Source organism: Haliotis cracherodii, unplaced genomic scaffold (genome assembly GCF_022045235.1).
Source record: "Haliotis cracherodii isolate W230 unplaced genomic scaffold, xgHalCrac1.p SCAF_16, whole genome shotgun sequence".
In the NCBI taxonomy this organism is placed as follows: domain Eukaryota; kingdom Metazoa; phylum Mollusca; class Gastropoda; order Lepetellida; family Haliotidae; genus Haliotis; species Haliotis cracherodii.
The window spans coordinates 12,927,237-12,947,895 of NW_027266271.1; the positions used below are offsets into that span (position 1 = coordinate 12,927,237).

General features: G+C 42.2%; 1 protein-coding gene across 1 annotated transcript; it reads left to right on the forward strand.

Moving 5' to 3' along the window:
- Positions 1-103: 103 nt before the first annotated feature.
- LOC139463397 (histone acetyltransferase type B catalytic subunit-like) lies at positions 104-14,956 on the forward strand. Its single transcript, XM_071244654.1, has 11 exons — positions 104-168; positions 1,812-1,883; positions 2,229-2,304; positions 3,154-3,295; positions 4,517-4,658; positions 5,486-5,639; positions 6,254-6,358; positions 7,448-7,554; positions 8,402-8,553; positions 9,643-9,759; positions 12,901-14,956. The coding sequence occupies exons 1-11, from the start codon at positions 117-119 to the stop codon at positions 13,069-13,071; spliced, it is 1,290 nt and encodes a 429-aa protein (XP_071100755.1). The 5' UTR covers positions 104-116; the 3' UTR covers positions 13,072-14,956.
- Positions 14,957-20,659: the final 5,703 nt, after the last annotated feature.

Sequence of the window (20,659 nt, forward strand, 5' to 3'; positions counted from 1 at the left end):
TTTACGTCGAAGGTGAAGGTTATCACGTGAATTGTGCGTTTTCATTGGTTACCGCGTTTCCTTGTCCACGTGCAACCGTTCCCAATAACCCGGAAGTAAATGGTCGTAGACACCGGATGTACCTTCAAAACACACGCGGGAGTGGAGAAAAGAAGATAAAAATGGCGGGTAAGTGTCAAATCAGCACTTATATCATAAATAGTGAGCAGATGAAGAATGATTACAACACAAACAAATGTCAAGAGTGTTGTTTAGGCCATTGTCATCATCATTAGTATTTTGCAGCCCAGTAAACAGCAAAGACGAAGGCTGTAATTTACTGCAAATATTTCAATACTCAAGCTGCGCATATAAAATGTAAACACTTAAAACAGTGATGTAATAAAATGTATGCAATTGTAAATATCTAGAAAGTTATGACATACTGTAACTGCACGATCAGTATTCGTTATTATCTAATGTAAACGTATCTATTTCCCCGTTTACTATTCGCGAGAAATGTAAAATCTAGCATCGTTGCACGTCTTGATTCGCAGCATTTTTTTTGTTTTGGTTGCTATCCATGCCAACGTGTGAACACCCTATTACTTACTAATGATGGTATTTGGACAAGCTTATTTCAGTGATATGGTTTTGTTATCATATGAGTCAAGAAGTGTTTATATTTTTTGGCTCTGTATTATCTATAACCTAGTATACAATGATGTACACACTTGTGCAACATTGTGGTTCTGGATAATATTGGAAGTGTTAAGAAAGAAATATCCGTTTACTTATTTTTGTTTACCTAAATGGATAGTACGTCAACGACTCTGTGTGTTTTTAAATCATGCATGAAATAATTGAGTGACATAACATGCCTGATTCGATTTTCAAACCAAAACAATTGAGCTCAGCACAGTGAAGCTGACAACGCAAGCGCTGCGCAGAGTAAACTGGCTTCAGTCTTGTTTTTTGGGGGAGGCAAATTGAATAGAAAGCTTGTGTGTTTTTTCTTATAGCTGAGTTACAAAGTACAAATTGTCAACTAATGCGTTTAGAAGATTAGCAGCCAGTGTTTGTCAATGCCTAGATTACAATTGTACATATGCCTTGGTTGTATGAAGCCAATCAGTCTCCGCCCAAAGTTCCTTACATCAAACCAAATACGTACCTCTGTCACATCTTACAGACCATTCATGTGTTTTTTTACCAACACATTTAGATAAACATTTTCATGAAATGTTTTACTTTCGTTAAGAAAATATCCTAAAACATAAAAACTAAATCCATTTGCGTATTTATGCTACTTGTCTGATAATTGAAGCCATACGGAGTGATTTTGATACAGTAAATTTGATGCATCTCACTGTCGCCGTTGTAGATGTATATCTACGATTTGTAAAAGCGCACCGAAAGGCTTGCATAAGGCCTGTCTGTTCTTATTTCTGAATATTTCTGAATAAGTGCATTTGTTTACAAGGGGAAAGTCCAGTCACGTGTTAGGCTTACACCCATGGTGTAGTCACAAGAGCAGAAATGGAATAAGGCAAGCAGAGTAAGCTTGGGGTGAAATCAGCTATTGTGGACAAACAAAGCTTCAGAACGGCCAACGTCCTGTCCCTTTAACATGTTTAAGGCTAAACTGTGTAGGGATAGATGTTGGCAGAACAGTTTATGAAGAAGTAAAACCTTTCTGTGATAGTTTGTCATTGTCAAATCAATTTTATTTTGGACCAGTGATTTTTCTGTACTGAATGCCAAATGTGGGACTGATTGTGTTTGCTACCTGTAAAAATTGCATGCAGTGTTTGATGATTCTTTCTGTACAGGTATGAGCTTACTGAAGAACAAATTTGAGTCATACAAGTGTTCAGCAAATGATGTCATCCACTTTAAACTTGGTAAGACGTTCGGAAATATTCATATGTCGTCTTTTCCTGTAATATTATACTGAAATATTGCATAGATTGTCCCTGCAATGGTGTCTCTAACATATTGTCATAGAATTGATCCAAATTCACACATTTTGAACATGTTAAAGTTAAATAGCTATGACCACCAGATAAAGTTAAGTTTGTCCTCTTTGCCCACTACTCAGATGTTTGTAATAACAAGGTTTGACATGCAGTAAGTTTGCAGTGCCATATTCTCTCTGCTCTAATAAGCAACCCTGGCTTTTGGAGATCAATCTTGTAAGTCTTACTGATAAAATTAAATTGAGGGGTTAAATAATATTTTCATTTCAGTGCGTCAAGAATCAGACATATTTTGTGAAACGACAACATTCAAACCTGAGATGACCCACCAGCTGTTCGGGGATCAGTAAGTGAACCACAGTCTGTCCATATGTAGACAACATGACTTGCTTACACTCTTAAAGATCCAGAGCTCCAGATAAGTTGCGTATCTGCGTAAAATATGCATCAGAAATGCAGAAATATGCAGTAAAATAAAATCCAAGCATATTTGAACATTACAGATACGCTACAAAAATATAACTTGTGCGCATCATCAAAATATTGTGAAGTAACCCTGCGTATTCAATTAGGAAATCAGCAACTTATTTTGAAATTATAAACGGGCATTCCGTCAACCTTGCCAAACTCCACGATGACAGTTACATCATGATCATTTGCCATCACACTTTCTTGTGGAAGTATCGTGGTATTTTGGGGTCCTATAAAGAATCTCTTGAACCCACACGACACCAGTTTGCAGGTACTAGATGAATAATGTTTTTAAATATTTAACTTAAATACCTACATGTGTAAAAACTAGTGGGTAACAGAAATTTGAATACCCAGATAGAATTACTGATACCTAATGATTTTAAAATGCATGGGTAAAATACCCACAACACAAGTCTTCTTTACCTACCTAAAAGTCAACATAACTGGAGATACCTGTTTAAGATATGTTGGCTCTTAAAAACTTAGGTTTGGCACCTAAGATCTTCATTTTAGGAGCTGCTTGGCTCCATAACAATAAACGACCTTAGATAGCTGCAGGGTTTTCAGTGCTTGTTTGGTGGTACCCGAAAGACTTGTGACGTTGTCATCGTATCAATCACTGGTTGGTCTGATCCTGACTTGATTGTTTACAGGCCTACATTATATATGTGCATGCTATGGCTGGAATTCTTTGTCCAATAGATTATATTTGTTTTGCCAGAGAGAGTATATTTGGCTACAAGGACCTTGTGGTAGAGATGTTTTACAGCGCCTGCAGACTCTCAACCTATATCAGCATGAAGTACAGTGAGAAACTGACTCCAGACAAGATAGTGGATAGTGCTGCTATTTCCTTGCCACCAGTAAGTATACAAATTATCATCCAATCCTGACACAGAGCTACAGATAAGCACATTATATGCGTAAAATCCCCCCCTTCCCCAATATTCCAAACCCTTTCGATTAACTTGCATAAAGAAATGCATGCCTTAAATGAAAAACTCAAAGGTATTAGAACAGCACGCGTAAATACCCAATAATGCTTTTCCAACATGCGTTCAAAGGAGCTAAGTTCCGAAACACAATTACGAACTAATTTACTTTCCGAGTCAAGCCTATATATTTAGAACAGTTTTATACAACTAAAACGTTTCATTTTATTTAAATCTTCACTAATTTTGGGAAAAATTCAATAGAGAGATGAATAGATGAGTGAAAAAATATTGGTAACCCAATGAAAAATGTAAGAACCCAATTTAAGAAAGAATAGAAACCCTGGAGTAAAAACTAAATGGCTCAAAGTTATCTGGAGCTCTCCTGACGCCCCCAGGATGTATTGTTTATATGTGATGTCGCACTATATCAGGGAACTTTTGCTTTCCTGATCACCAAAGTGTGGTTTGACATTAACTTTAGCTTGGGTGTAAATATTACAATATTGATGAGGGGATTTTATTTTACACTGTTATATTAAAAAAACATTTAAAGATTTTTTTCTACAAATCTTTGCTGTTGAAATACTAAATTTTGACATTAGACCTGTATAGTGCATCATTCCATGCTTGCCATAAGAGGCCTCTATGTTTGTTGTAAGAGATGACTAACAAAATCGGGTGTTCAGTGACTTGCTTGATGTATGTCTTCGTATCCCATTTGCATAGGTCGATGCTCATAATGTCAATCACTGGATTGTCTCTTCCAGATTTAATTATTTACAGACCACCATTGAGGAACTGGAATATTGTAGAGGGCAATGTTAAACAGCAAACAAACAAATCAATAAATTAGGGAAAATCATCTCAACAATGCTCAGTGTCCTTTTTGACAAGTTTTATACACCTCATTATTGACATGGAGTTGATGATTTTAAACTTTAGAGGCTCCATTGTTGTTTTGTTTGTTCTATTAACAAATGTCTAAAGTTAATCAGAATAGCTGCATGTTATTTTTTTCAATTATGTGTATATTGTCTTATTAAAAGGCATAATAACTGACGTTATTTGACAGAAGGAAAAAGATTTAGATTTAAAACACCAGTTGTTGCTTATTTAACTCTGCTGACGTGAAATCCATGTGTCTCTCAGCCAGACAATGTTCTGCCAACCCTCACCAAGGAGCTTCCCCCTGGGTTCTACACCAGCAGGGATGAATTCATCACCTCTCTGGCCAAAGATGCCAACTTCAAACCTTATGGAGAGAAACTGCATTCGTACACAGTCAATAAAGGTAAACATTCTTCTGTGTATTGGGTGTCACCGATAGCCTAAAGTGTCACTGATGGCTCAAAGTGTCACCGATGGCTCAAAGTGTCACCAATGGCCCAAAATATCACCAATGGCCCAAAGTGTCACCAATGACCCAAAGTGTCACCAATGGCCCAAAATATCACCAATGGCTCAAAGTGACACCAGTGGCTCAAAGTGTCACCAATGACCCAAAGTGTCACCAATGGCCCAAAATATCACCAATGGCCCAAAGTGTCACCAGTGGCTCAAAGTGTCACCAATGACCCAAAATATCGCCAATGGCCCAAAATATCGCCAATGGCCCAAAGTGACACCAGTGGCTCAAAGTGTCACCAATGGCCCAAAATATCACCAATGGCCCAAAGTGTCACAAATGGTCCAAAGTGTCACTAATGGCATCGATTGGCCAAAGTGTGACCAATGACCCAAAGTGTCACTAATGGCATCAATGGCTCAAAGTGTCACCGATGGCCCAAAGTGTCACTAATGGCATCGATGAGCCTAAGTGTATTGATGGCCCAAAGTATCACTGATGGCACAAGGTGTTAAGGATGGTCCAAGGTGTTAAGGATGGCCCAAGGTGTCACTGATGGCCCAAAGTGTCACTGATGGCCCAAAGTGTCACTGATAGCCCAAAGTGTCACGGATGGCCCAAGGTGTTAAGGATGGCCCAAAGTGTCACTGATGGCCCAAGGTGTTAAGGATGGCCCAAAGTGTCACTGAGGGCCCCAAGTGGCACTGATGTGTTGCATAATGTGTTAAACTGTAATCAACAGTTAATGCTCATGTCACATTCTACGTTTACAGACAATGTTGAGCGTGAGTTTGAGGTATACAAGACTGACATAGAAGCACCTGGTTTCCGAGACTTCCATGACAGACTCCAGACATTCATCCTCTTCTTCATTGATGCAGCATCTTACATCGATGTTGATGATGACAGATGGACCTACTATCTTCTGTAGGTTGCTGTGCTTTCCATGTTTTTTTCCGACACATTTTATATGTATTACTAAATATATATTGCGACCGCTTTGTAAAGATATCTGGTTAACAAGGGCTTAGTATAAAAGATTATGTTTTTGATTAAACAATAATGTTGTTTATCATTTCCATGTTGTTTTTGTATGAGCTGAGAAATGTATGTCATTGTATCCCAACTGTGTACGTCTATGCTCATGGATTGTCTTGTTCTGACTTAATTTTTGTACGGACGTCTGACATATAGCTGAAATATAGCAGAGTGCCTCGTTAAATAACAAAACAAAGATAATAAATTATCTGGTTTATAAAAGTTGCAATTAAAGGGTTTTTATTCTCTGACAAATCAGAGAACTAACCTACAGCCTTCTGATGTGGAACTTGTGTCTTTTTGCACTTGATATTGTTCTATATATTTCAAAGCCGACTCCTGATATAAAGTCTGTTTTAGAAATAGTATGCAAGATGACCTTTTCTCTATTTTTTAAATTTCATTTAAATCCTTTTGTAAATAAAAAAAACATGTAGCTCAAATTTGACAGATTAGCCTGAGAAACTAGAGTTATCTTCTCCTGCATGACCTTGTCCTTTCAGATTCGAGAAGTACAAAACCAATGGGAACCCTATGTATGCCATTGTCGGGTACATGACAGTGTATAAATATTATGCTTATCCAGAAAAGATTCGTCCAAGAATCAGGTAAACAAATATGATGTTGTTTTTTACTCCTTGTCAAGACTGCCTCTGTGGTCAAGAGGTAGGGCATCGGCCCGGAGAGCCGAAGGTCCGTAGTTCAATCCCTGGCTGCGTCATCCCAAAAGACGTTAAAAGACGTTAAAAGATGGTACTTGTTGTAACCCTGTCTGACGCTCGGCATAAATGGGCTAAAACAAGGACTGCACGGCTCTTGAGTCAGTGTACTGTGTCTGAGTGGGATATTCATGTTTAACTGTGGCATGGTATCTCATTGGCCTAGCACTATAAATCGGCATGCACATCACTATATAAGTGAAAAAATCTTGGACGCGGCATTAAAACCACGTCTCACCTCACCTCTCCTTGTCAAGATCATTGACTAAAAATAGTGTTTTAATCTCAAAATTGGTCTTTCAATGTCTGTATGTTTTGTTTTTAGATTTATGAATCAGTTTGTGTATTTCTGTGGCTTTCCCCTTGGTGAATAATAAATTCATCCATTTCTAGACCGTAAATGAAAACCATAACTTTTGAGCAGCCAGGGCTACTGCCATCGCGATATCTTCCACAATTAGCTACTTGGTACTCTGAACAACCAATCAGGGTCCTAAAGGGTAATCGTAATAAAAACAAAGGAGTAAACAATACACTGCCATCAGTTGGATTGGTCATACTGCCGATGTTTAGTGCTCGATATGAACCAAAATTGACAAAAGTTATTGCTAAATGTTAAGACTTTTAACTGAAGCTGATTTTCTCATTGTTGAGCAAGTCGCGTAACGAGTCGGTGATTGATTTTCACCACCCCTGCTGAACCCCTTAAAGTCCTCGACTTCAGCAACTAGTAAGAAATGGGACATGTCAAATTGCTTTTGGTGTAGTTAATCTTTGCTCATAGAAATCCATATATCGACAGAATTTATGTAAAGTTGGTAGACAAGTATGCCTGTTCAAAATTGTGACATTTTCCTCACCCTGCAATTCTAACCGTCAACAAGCTGATGTGACACATGGCATGTGTTCTATCATGACCACTTTGCACCTTTGCACCTTTGCACAGTGCACTTGCTATAGTCTGATGGTGTGTTGCAGCCAAGTGTTGATCCTGCCGCCCTTCCAGAAACAAGGGCATGGTGCTCAGCTTCTCCAAACCTTCTACAACAGCTGCTACTCAAGCTCTGACGTGCTGGATATAACAGGTATCTACACCACAATAGTACCCGTAAACATCAAGGTTAGAATAGGTCTTCAACAGCTCATGCTTGCTGTAAGAGTGAGTGAGTGAGTATGGTTTAACACCCTCTTTTAGCAATATCACAGCGAGGGATACCAGAAATGGGCTTCACACATGTCGGGAATCGAACCCGGGTCTTTGGCATGAAGAGCGAACTCTTTATCCACTAGGCTACCCCCATCTCCCCGAGGCAAGAGAGTTAACTGACTTTAAAAGTCCAGTTTCCACCCTTGACGAACTATTGGAGAGGACCAATCACACTCCACCTCTTGTATCACTTGCATTTGTTTCAAACAAAATGGCGAACCCAGTAAATAGGATCTGATCTATATTGTGATCAAACGGGTCTTACTTCGTGAAGTCCATCAAATCACGTGAGCACCTTAATTAAAAATATAAAAAAGACTTGAAATTATATGTTGACAAAGAGTTGTTGGTGGACGTGGTTTGCAAGTCATGCAATCGACCAAAATCTGCAGGCAGGCAGACGCACGCACGCACGCACGCGCACACGCACACACACACACACACACACACACACAGCGTCAACGTGAAATGATCAAATGGTCATCCCCTAAGTGTCGATTGACTTGAATCTCCGTAGAAATTCTGGTTTAGAATTGGACGAAGCAACCTTTGCTGGTTGTAAGAGGCATCCAAATGGATCATGTCGTCAGACTTGGTTTCTGGCATGTCATTGTATGCCACTTAGTGGAATGATATTGGTTATTTAAAGGTTGTAGTTATATAACTGGAATATTACTGAGTGTGGCGTTAACCAATCAACCAACAAGATGTTGTTTGAATTTCAGTTGAAGACCCCTCTGAGAACTTTCAGAGATTGCGTGACTTTGTTGATGTGAAGAACTGCATGGAGCTGACCAGTTTTGAGCCAGACAGGTTGTATCTGGGATTCTCAGAGGACATGGTGATTGAGGCGCAGAAGAAACTCAAACTATCTCGGGTGAGCAGTCTTAATTGAAGAGTCTGTGACTTTCAAAAGATTTGAAACATAATCCATCAGGTTTACGCAGATCGAAAAACATGTCTTTCTCAGCAACCCATGCTTGTCATAAGGATGAGGTGGGGTGGTCAGGCTCACTGACTTGGTTGATGCATGTAATCGTATCCCAATTGCGTAAATCAATGCTCATGGTGCCAACCATTTTTTTGTCTGGATTCCATTATTTACATACCACCATCATATAGCTGCAATATTCCCGAGTGCGGCATCAAACAACAAATAAACAAAACAAAATTAATGCTGAGCGTCAGGCAGGGTAACAATAAGTACCATTTATTAATGTCTTTTGGTTTTCCTTTCGGGAATGCGTGTGATGTGTTGGATGTAAAAGTTGAATTGTAAAGAGTGGAAGGTAACTTCAAAATGTCAGTACATGTGTCCAAACTCATTGACAGGCGGTGGTCTATCAGTTAAAGTGTTCGCTTGTCGCGCTGAAGGCCTGGGTTCGATTCCCGACATGGGTACAATGTGTGAAGCCAATTTCTGGTGTTCCCTGCCGAGATACTGTTGGAATATTGATAAAATCATTATTTACAGACCACAGTATTAGCTAGAATATTGCTGGGTGCAGTGTTAAACAACAAAGAAATAATACAAGGATCAAAGCAAGCTTTTGAACCTGGCAGGTTCATTTATTTTTGAATCATAAACTTTTCAATGGTTCTTTAAAAATGAAAATGCCACACCAATATGATGTCTATATGGATTTGTCTTGGTTGGTGATATGCCAAGATGCTTGAAAATGAAAACAAACTTGGTTGAGCTTTTTAAGTTTCTTTTGAAAAGACTGCTTGATGAAGAGAGTACGAAATGATGTCTTGGAAAAAGTGTTGTTTAGTTTTAATTTTCCAAAAAATTCAGAATTGATCATTAACATGTCTGAAATACAAAGCATATTGAATGCCTAAACCAAATGACCAAATCGATCACTAGTTTGTCTGTTCAAGACAAGAATATGTACACAAGATGCTGGAATATTGCTCAGTTCATCATTAGTAATTGTTATAAAAACATGTGTTTCGGCTGCAGCGTCAGACACGGCGAGTGTACGAGATGCTGCGACTCCGAGCCACGGACCCAAGTAACACGGAGATGTACAGACAGTACAGGCTGGACATCAAGAGGCGACTCAATGCCCCCTTCCAGGTAAAGCTCTTGTCATGAAGCACAGTGATGGATCCTTGTACAGCAGGACTAAACTCGTAATCCACTTTAATCATCAGGGCCCACTTGCACAAAGCGATCTTAGCACCACGGCTATTGTAAGCCTGTGTTAAAGTATGGGAGTTATGATCATCTTAGTGCTAAGATCGCTTTGTGCAAGTGGGTCCACGTCTTTGAAAGACATTTAGAAGTGATACACATAAGGAAGAGCAGTACACATAAGGAAGGGAATATATGGATGTCAACTTCTTTATTATAAGGAACACGACGTTTCGGAGTATGTGCTTACTCCTTCTTCAGGTGAATGAATGCTATGAGGCAGCGAGCATTTATTGGGTACATGTAAGAAAAAGTAAGGTAATAAATTCAACAGATAAATTAACTGGCACTGATAGGTGATTAGTAATAGACAATGGAAGCCAGCACTTTACAGTAATTAGCACTGATAGTTATGGGCAACCGTCAGGACTGTTCCTCGTAATTAAGAAGTTGACATCCATAAATTTCTCTTCACTATCATCATTTTTAGCAAAACAGCATGTGAGATAAATCCCCCATTCTTAAAAAGAAACAAGTTTTCCTGTGTATTCCAATCCTATTTCTCACCAGTAAGTTTTTGGGACAGAGGTGACTCAATTGTCTGAGGCTCCTCAATGGATCTGCAGAGATTGTGATTTTGATTCCTAGGTTTTCTCTGAATGTGATTCTTCACTTGTCAACACCCACCATGCTCATTGTAACATGCATGTATCATACCCTTTCACTCTCCCATCCAGCCTCTCACTCACCCACCCTCTCACTCAATAACGCACCCACCCTCTCACTCACCCACCCTCTCTCTCAATAACGCACCCACCCTCTCACTCACCCACCCTCTCACTCAATAACGCACCCACCCTCTCACTTACCCACCCTCTCTCTCAATAACGCACCCACCCTCTCACTCACCCACCCTCTCTCTCAATAACGCACCCACCCTCTCACTCACCCACCCTCTCTCTCAATAACGCACCCACCCTCTCACTCACCCACCCTCTCTCTCAATAACGCACCCTCTCACTCACCCACCCTCTCTCTCACCCACCCTCTCTCTCAATAACGCACCCACCCTCTCACTCACCCACCCTCTCTCTCAATAACGCACCCACCCTCTCACTCACCCACCCTCTCTCTCAATAACGCATCCACCCTCTCTCTCAATAACGCACCCACCCTCTCACTCACCCACCCTCTCTCTCAATAACGCACCCACCCTCTCACTCACCAACCCTCTCTCTCAATAACGCACCCACCCTCTCACTCACCCACCCTCTCTCTCAATAACGCACCCACCTTCTCACTCACTCACTCACTCACCAACCCTCTCACCCACCCTCTAATTAATCCACCCACCCTCTCTGTCACTCACCCACCCTCTCATTCTGTCACCCACCCTCTCATTCATCCTCCCACCCTCTCATTCATCCACCCACCCTCTCATTCATCCACCCACCCTCTCACTCATCCACCCACCCTCTCATTCACCAACCCTCTCATTCACCCATCCTCTCACTCACCCACCCACCTTCTCACTCACCCACCCTCTCATTCATCCACCCACCTTCTCACTCATCCACCCACCCTCTCACCCACCCACCCTCTCACTCACCCATCCACCTTTTAATTCACTCCTCTCACCCACACACCCTCTTTCTCACTCACCCTCTCATTCATCCACCCACCCTCTCATTTATCCTCCCTCCCCCTCTCACTCACCCTCCCACCCCCTCTCTCACTCACCCTCTCATTCATCCACCCACCCTCTCATTTATCCTCCCTCCCTCTTTCTCACTCACCCTCCCACCCCCTCTCTCACACCCTCTCTCTCACACCCTCTCTCTCACTCACCCACCCACTCTCTCTCACTCACTCACCTTTCATTCACCTGCCCACCCTCTCACTCAGCCACCCTTTCACTCACTCACCCACCCTCTCACTCACTCACCCACCCTCACTCATCCACCCACCCTCTCTCTCACTCACCCACCTTTCATTCATCCGCCCACCCTCTCACTCACTCACCACCCACCCTCTCACTCACCACCCACCTTTTAATTCACTCCTCTCACTCACCTACCCTCTCATTCATCCACCCACCCTCTCGCACTCACCCACCCTCTCATTCAGTCACCCACCCTCTCATTCAGTCACCCACCCTCCCATTCATCCACCCACCCTCTCTCTCACTCACCCACCTTTCATTCACCCGCCCACCCTCTCACTCACTCACCCACCCTCAGTCATCCACTCACCCTCTCACTCAATTACCCACCCTCTCATTCATCCACCCACCCTCTCTCACTCACCCACCCTCTCACTCACTCATTTACCCACCCTCTCATTCATCCACCCACCCTCTCTCACTCAGCCACCCTCTCAATCATCCACCCACCCTCTCACTCATTTACCCACCCTCTCATTCATCCACCCACCCTCTCTCTCACTCACCCACCCTCTCATTCATCCACCCATCCTCTCTCTGACTAACCCACCCTCTCACTCCCTCACCCTCTCATTCACCCACCCTCTCACTCACCCACCCTCTCATTCAGTCACCCACCCTCTCATTCATCCACCCACCCTCTCTCTCACTCACCCACCTTTCATTCACCCGCCCACCCTCTCACTCACTCACCCACCCTCAGTCATCCACTCACCCTCTCACTCATTTACCCACCCTCTCATTCATCCACCCACCCTCTCTCACTCACCCACCCTCTCACTCACTCATTTACCCACCCTCTCATTCATCCACCCACCGTCTCTCACTCACCCACCCTCTCAATCATCCACCCACCCTCTCACTCATTTACCCACCCTCTCATTCATCCACCCACCCTCTCTCTCACTCACCCACCCTCTCATTCATCCACCCACCCTCTCTCTGACTAACCCACCCTCTCACTCCCTCACCCTCTCATTCACCCACCCTCTCACTCATTTACCCACCCTCTCATTCATCCACCCACCCTCTCACTCACTCACCCTCTCACTCACTCACCCTCTCATTCACCCACAACCCCTCCTCTCACTAAAACACTTGTTCAACCACTCACTCGACCTCTCACTCACTCACTGTTGCAGAAGAATGGGCGTGACTTCAAGAAGCTGGAGAAAGCTCTGCAGCCCGAGGAGTTGTCCCAGACGCTGAGTTGCATGTCCCTAGAGCAGCGCCACCTGTACCTGGAGAAGACCTTCCAGGACCACGTGGACGTATACCGCCACATCCTCGACCGAGTCACCACTGCCTCATGACGGCGGAAACACATGCCTCCAGCACACAGTGTCTAACTTATTTGTGGACTCGACCTCTATCAACATTGTTTCTGCAGAATGTGTTGAAATTATTACACCAGGTGTGATAGAAGTGAACAAGCTGTACAGGGACAAGGTGTTGGTGGCTGCTCATGGGCTGTGAAGTGGCAGGGGGTGGTGAATGGCAAGTCCATTTAAACAGTGTCAGGACAGAGTACAGTTATCATTATTTTCTGACATGGAATTATTTTTGTAGACATCTTTGTAGAAAGGCAAGGAGATGCGACAGTGTACATTTTATGACCAATTAAATCCAAAAATGTTACAAAATATGAATTCTCACAGACATTCTCAAAGGTTCCCGGTTCTAAGGAATGTTCAGAGTGCTCCCACTCTAGGGCCACTCACTAGGGCTGTGTATTGACCTTGATTTTGTATTGCAATATATTGCCATACTTTAACCTGTATTGCAATATATTACCAATTTCCATTTCCATGAGTTAATCAGTTATACCCTGTAATGTCAGATACCATCAGTCAGTTATATGCATGTACTCTAGGGTGCTCCGCGAACAGGCTATCGCTGTGAAGAGCTTGATAGACGCGATGTGTGCACGCTGATTGATAAAAAGATCGTCACAGGCAAGTTGTATCAGAAAGATACTATTTTCCATTTCCATATCGATTAGGATCACATAAATATACTTATTTATATCTGCCCCACTATATTGCTGCATTTACAAATGTATCGCAATAGGTATTGCTGAAGATTTGCACCACAATATACTGGTGTATGGGTAATACCACACACCCTTAATCTCCTATGAATATTCAGAATGCTCCCACTGTTAATCTCCCATAAATGGAAGACTGCTCCCACTATTAATCTCCCACAAATGCCCAGAATGCTCCCACTGTTAATCTCTCACAAATGCCCAGAATGCTCCCACTGTTAATCTCCCACAAATGCCCAGAATGCTCCCACTGTTAATCTCCCACAAATGCCCAGAATGCTCCCACTGTTAATCTCTCACAAATGTCCAGAATGCTCCCCCTGTTTATCTCCCACAAATGGAAGACTGCTCTGAATGTTAATCTCCCACAAATGTCCAGAATGCTCCCACTATTAATCTCCCACAAATGTCCAGAATGCTCCCACTGTTAATCTCCCACAAATGTCCAGAATGCTCCCACTGTTAATCTCTCACAAATGTCCAGAATGCTCCCACTGTTTATCTCCCACAAATGGAAGACTGCTCTGAATGTTAATCTCCCACAAATGTCCAGAATGCTCCCACTATTAATCTCCCACAAACGTCCAGAATGCTCCCAATGTTAATCTCCCACAAATGTCCAGAATGCTCCCACTATTAATCTCCCACAAATGTCCAGAATGCTCCCACTATTAATCTCCCACAAATGTCCAGAATGCTCCCACTGTTAATCTCTCACAAATGTCCAGAATGCTCCCACTGTTTATCTCCCACAAATGGAAGACTGCTCTGAATGTTAATCTCCCATATATGTCCAGACTGATGCCATTGTTAATTTCCCAATTTTTATACATGAGCATATTCCGACAACAGTTGGAGCACTGGGGCCCTGTTTACTTGGACAGGTCTTCAACCCCAGTGACTATGTAACGTTCAGTACCATTGGTGGTACCTTTTGGTCTGCCTTTTCTGAATATCCTAGTTTGACATCACCAGTACCACAGGGCAGTTGTTCAATTGTTCAATTATTGGCCAACTGGACTTGAGTCTGAGTCTTCAAATCACACAAACTTTACTGCTGTTTACTGATAGCCTTGTGCATAGTTGGCTTAAGACTCTTTGATGTATATCTTTGTGTATATATGTCCATATGTTCAAATAAATCCATTTGGATAAAGTACTAACAAGGCTTGTGTTATTGGTCATGAAATTTAGAGTGATGTTAACAGAAGATTTGATACCCCTAGGTTTCATTTGACATGAAACATGCAAGCCTTGTGTTTCCAATGAGTTTGGCCATAATTAAATCTAAACATTTGAGGGCATTTGCATGATAAGGTTGTGTGTAACTTTGTCATACTTAATAGATCAGTTCTGTGAACAAATCCACTCCATGGGAGGGGGGCATGGGTGGCCCAGTCATCTAAGGCGCCCTTGGGCACGCCAGAAACCTATGATTGGTTCGAATCTCGGTTCGCCCCGATTATGTTTCTAGGTTTGTCAGCACCATACCCGTGCTCTTGGGTTTCACCGAAGTGGTAAACGTCTGAGACCTGCATCACTTTGGGCTTTCCTCCCACATTAAGCTGACACACCGCGATATAACTGGAATACTGTTAAAAGCGGTGTTAAACCAAACTCACTCACTCACTCCATGGAGGCCATCCCAAAACGGGTGGACTGTATGAAATGTTGGAAATGATCTACACCACACCTCAGGTTTTTCAATTTTCACACAAGATCGAAATTGTACAAGGAGTGGACCAGAAAAAAGCAATATTTCCAAATGATCATACAAGAACCTAAGTTTGCATGGCTGGTGACCATGATAAAGAAAGGAAAAACGTTTGCCACCCATATTCCAAAATGGCAGCCCGTTTTCCTTTCAAAAGTCCATAATTTGCCTCTAACAGTTAATCGGATGTTGAAAGTTTGTCAGTGTATAATTCTGCTAGCCATCATACTGTGTCGGATTCTCTCATGTAATATTCGCAATTATTCTGGAAACCCAATACGTCAGCCACAATTCCTTCAATGGCTATGAAAGATATAGGTCAATGTGGACATGCTATTTCCTTTGTATTCATTCATGTGAATGTATCCATCATCGTGAATGATTGACATCTTGACAGTAGCCATGTCAATATATCCACATCCGCAAGAAATACTGGAGCCACCAGCTAGAGACAAACACATCTAGCATTATTTCAAAGTGATTGCTCCTGATGAAGAATCCTGCGGATGTCATCATTCATCGTGAAGAGCTTGGCATAATTGCTGCGTATTCTATGGCCATGGTTGGTGTTGCGGTAAATATCTGAACCAGGAGAGCGGAAGGTCCGGGGTTTGATCCCCGGCCGCATCATACCAAAAGATGTTAAAACTTGTTGTTACGCTGCCAAACACTCGCCATTCGCGGGCTAAAACATGGGCTCAGAGTATACAGCATACTGTGTCTGAGTGGGGTATTCGTGTTAAATTGCGATATGGTATCTCAGTGTGGTAGCACTATAACTCGGCATCAGTCCCGACTAGTGCAAGCAGCCGCACGCACACACACACACATGTAGCTATATATGTGCAATTATCTTGGACGCAACGTTAAACCCAATTTCACCTCACCTCAAAATATGACTGTAATGAACGAAATATACCTGCAATATAGCTTCATGTTGCCACATCAGGCCTGAGTCCTTCCAACACTGGCATGCAATACTGCCTTGATTTATGGACATACTGTTTGGTGGGCGCAATTTGTGAGGGAAAGCCAGTGTTTCTTTACTGATTTTAAGAGTTCTTTGTTGAATGTTTGCATATCCCCTGACATTCTTGCCGTAAAAGGCGACTAACGGGATCGGGTGGTCAGGCTCGCTGACTTAGTTGAACTACATGTATATCATCGATCCCAATGGCGTGGATCGATTCTTATGATATCAATCACTGGATTGTCTGGTCCAGACTCGGGTGGCCCAGTCGTCTTAAGGCGCTGCGATTCGCTGTGCAGAGTTGCGTCCCCTGGACACGCCAGAAACCTATGATTGTGGGTTTGAATCCCGGTTCACCCCGATTATGTTTCTAGGTTTGTCAGCACCATACCCGTGCTCGTGGGTTTCACAGAAGTGGTAACGTCTGAGACCTGCATCACTTTGGGCTTTCCTCCCACATTAAGCTGACACGGCGTGATATAACTGGAATAATGTTAAAAGCGGCGTTAAACCCAATTCATTAACTCACTCACTCTGAATTCCTGGATCACTAGACGACATCATCCCCCAAACGTGATGGCCACAGTTGACGCCGAAGCGATATATAATATGACAGACAGAATTCTCTCCCTTTATTAAATTTCAATTTTCAAACCGAGTAAAGACCATCATATCGAACACTCAATTATCGGTAAAACACAACAATGGACGCTAGGTAGAGTTGTGTTAGAGAAATGATTTAACGTTGTAAAGAAATTTCGGGTTCATAGCATTTTTTTATTTCAAGAAGTCGAATTTGTTGCATCTTAAAATCGACTTTTATTCGAAGATGCCACAAATTCGTAAATATTCATATCTTCAAATCGATCCATGTCTCGTCAAAGATAGACACGGACTGCATATTATATACTGAACTACTCGAACTATATCAAGCAAAAAATATAATTTTGATGTTACATTCTTCAAAACAATTACATCTGTTTTTCTTTCGGTTATCGTTGGATGAGGATATATTGGTAATAGTTGATTTATTCATATCAAGAGAATTTGCATATTACGTGACGGGACTTTTCACTTGTTTGTAAAAGAGCGTTTCTTCGCTTTAACGTTTATTCGCGTGTTTGTTACCTGGGTGAGTGATTTGTTTGTTTGTTTGTTGTTTAACGACGTACTCAGAAATATTTCAGCTACATGACGGCGGCCTGATAGTAATCAATTCTGGGCCAGACAATCGAGTGATTGACTTCATCAGCATCGATCTACGGGATACGATGACATGCATCAACCAAGTCAGGGTGCCTGACCAGGCGATCCCGTTAATCGCCTTTTACCACAAGCATGTGTTTCTGATGGATCGATGTTCATGACGTAAATCACTGGATTGACTGGTCCAGACTCGATTATTCACAGACCGCCGTCATATAGCTGGAATATTGCTGAGTGCGGCGTTAAACAACAAACCAAACCAACCAAATCTGACGATCTGTTCTTACCGGGATCTTCACGGAAACCTGGGTGAATAAATACATGTCTACAGGTGAAGCCAACTTCCCGCGCTGTTCCTGGGCGGTCAGGTAGCCTAGTGGTTAAAGCGTTGGCTCGTCACGCCGAAAACCCGGGTTCGATTCCCGACATGGGTTCAATGTGTGAAGCCCATTTCTGGTGTCCCCCCGCCGTGATATTGCTGGAATATTGCTAAAAGGGGCGTAAAACCACACACACTCACTCACTCACTCACTCCCGCGCTGTTCTCTGTCTATCTTGTACATGCAGATTGTATATTGTTCCTGTTCAGTTACAGAAACGGAGAAGAATGCAAGGAAACAACGTGAACAGATGCCAAGAAGTCACAGGTCATTTCTCAGAAAGGCTCCTGGGCCCACTTGCACAATGCGATCTTAGCGCTGCGACTATTGTTCTCGTAAGCCAATGTTAAAGTATGGGAGTTACGGTCATCTTGGCACTAAGATCGTTTTGTGCAAGTGGGTCCTCGACTTGTCCGTCACGTGACCAACTTCCTGAGTGACTGTTACTACTGGTTGGAGTAGATGCGTTGTCAAGGTTACAGAACTGTAGGGGTTTTCTGAGAAGTGTTTGTATATACTCTTATAAACATGATTGTAAATAGTTGCATAGTATCATTTTGTAAATATCACCAAAATTCGTTCAAATATATTGTCATTGTCATGATGGGTATGTTTAGTACAGCTGGTGGAGTAAATAGAAGCACCATGTAATTTGTACATATAGCAATCGGGGGACACAGTCGTCTAAGGCGCTGCGATTCGCTGTGCAGAGTTGCGTCCCTTGGGCACGCCAGGAACCTATGGTTTTTGGTTCGAATCCCGATTCGCCCGAATTATGTGTCTAGGTTTATCAGCACCATACCCGTGCTTGTGGGTTTCACCGAAGAGGTAAACGTCTGAGACCTGCATCACTTTGGGCTTTCCTCCCACTTTAAGCTGACACGCCGTGATATAACTGGAATAATGTTAAAAGCAGCGTTAAACCCAACAATAAATGATTTCATAGACTATGTGTTAGTCTACCTTAACCATTATAATGAGCGATTTGAAAGTTTCGAGATAGTCATTCCTCCAAGAAGCCAGACCGCGGTTTCTCGGTGCTAGTTGTGATCCTGGGCAAAGTTCAATTTCAAACATGTGACATAACTGTTTATGGTTAGTTCTGTCCTCAATGGTATCCAGTATATACATGCATTTGTATATTCATCATTTACAGTCACCTCTTGAGTTAGATGCGAAAACGGAAATATGACATTTACAGCACTACGAATTACGGCGCAAACATGTATACACAATATAACGATATACGAGAGACAATCTAACCATTTTTGGTAACATTCACACCTGATTTACAAAACAAAATCATAAATTAATTAATAAGCCACGGCATCTTTTTGTCCACGTCTGCTGTCTGTGATAGATTGACCGTCCAGGGGAGGGTCCTAAATCATCACTAAGCAGAAAGGCAGAATGTCGGATCGATGCTACAACACAAAATTAGTGGGGTACACAGTCGTCAGTAACAGCAACAAATGCGGTGCGATAACAAAATATATAATGAACGTGGTGGTGAACTACCTTCAGTGCATGTGCAGGAGCACGAGGAGTGGAGCCGGTGTCATATAGCAAGAAGGATTCATGGTCATTTAGTTGATGATCATTTAATTGGGGATTTTAATGGTGTAAAATGTAAACAAAGGTTATTTGGAGTCAAAGAAATAACTATACAGTCAATTATCGCGAAGTGGAAAAACCTGTTACGAAGATAATGTCCTTTGGTCCCGTCATTCACGCGTTATAATTATCATTATTTTATATCTGACCTTCAAGTAGGAAACCAGATTCCCGAGGCAAGGGAGTTAACTGACTCTAATCGTCAGCGCCATTATGTCCCTCCTGTTGACCAATCAGATTCCACCCTCATACCACTTGCATTTGCTTCAAACAAAATGGCGGCTCCCAATCAAGACGATCCGATCAATAGTCAAAATCTATATTTAAAAAGTTAAAAGTTTGCAGCAAACAGCAAATTCAAGCTTTTAAAGTTTCTATTTCCTTAAACATGTTTACGGTGGGAAGTGAGATGTGGAGCTTTCGAGCTCTCCATCTCCCCCCACCCCTAAAAAAACCCAAAATACAACAAAAACCAAACCAAACAAAACAAAACAAACAAACAACAAAATAAGAACAAAACAAACCCATCCACCACCAAACACAATTTCAGCGCAACGTATCTGTCGATTCACCATTGCAGACGTTACAACAATTCTAAGATCAACTATGGTGCAACAAATCCTCGTGTTTCTTTTAAAGTTTGGGCACATCTCTTCGGCCAGCATGTTGAAGAAGTTCAAACGCGGCAAACGCGGCTAATTATATGCTGACTTGGACAATAGTGGGCTGATGAACATAAGAAATGGTCCTGTTCATTTATGGAGAAACTGAAAACCTCATCTGGATCCACAGTTCTTTGGCCTCGTATTTTACCTCCATATTCTAATTACAAACAATTAATATCCAAAGGCAAAGTACCGGAAGGCTCTTGACGTTAGGAAAGTCGTTTCGTATTACAAGTGTGTTGGAGACATATACAGATTGCCGCACTCAGCAATGTTCCAGCCACGACGGGTCCATAAATAATCGA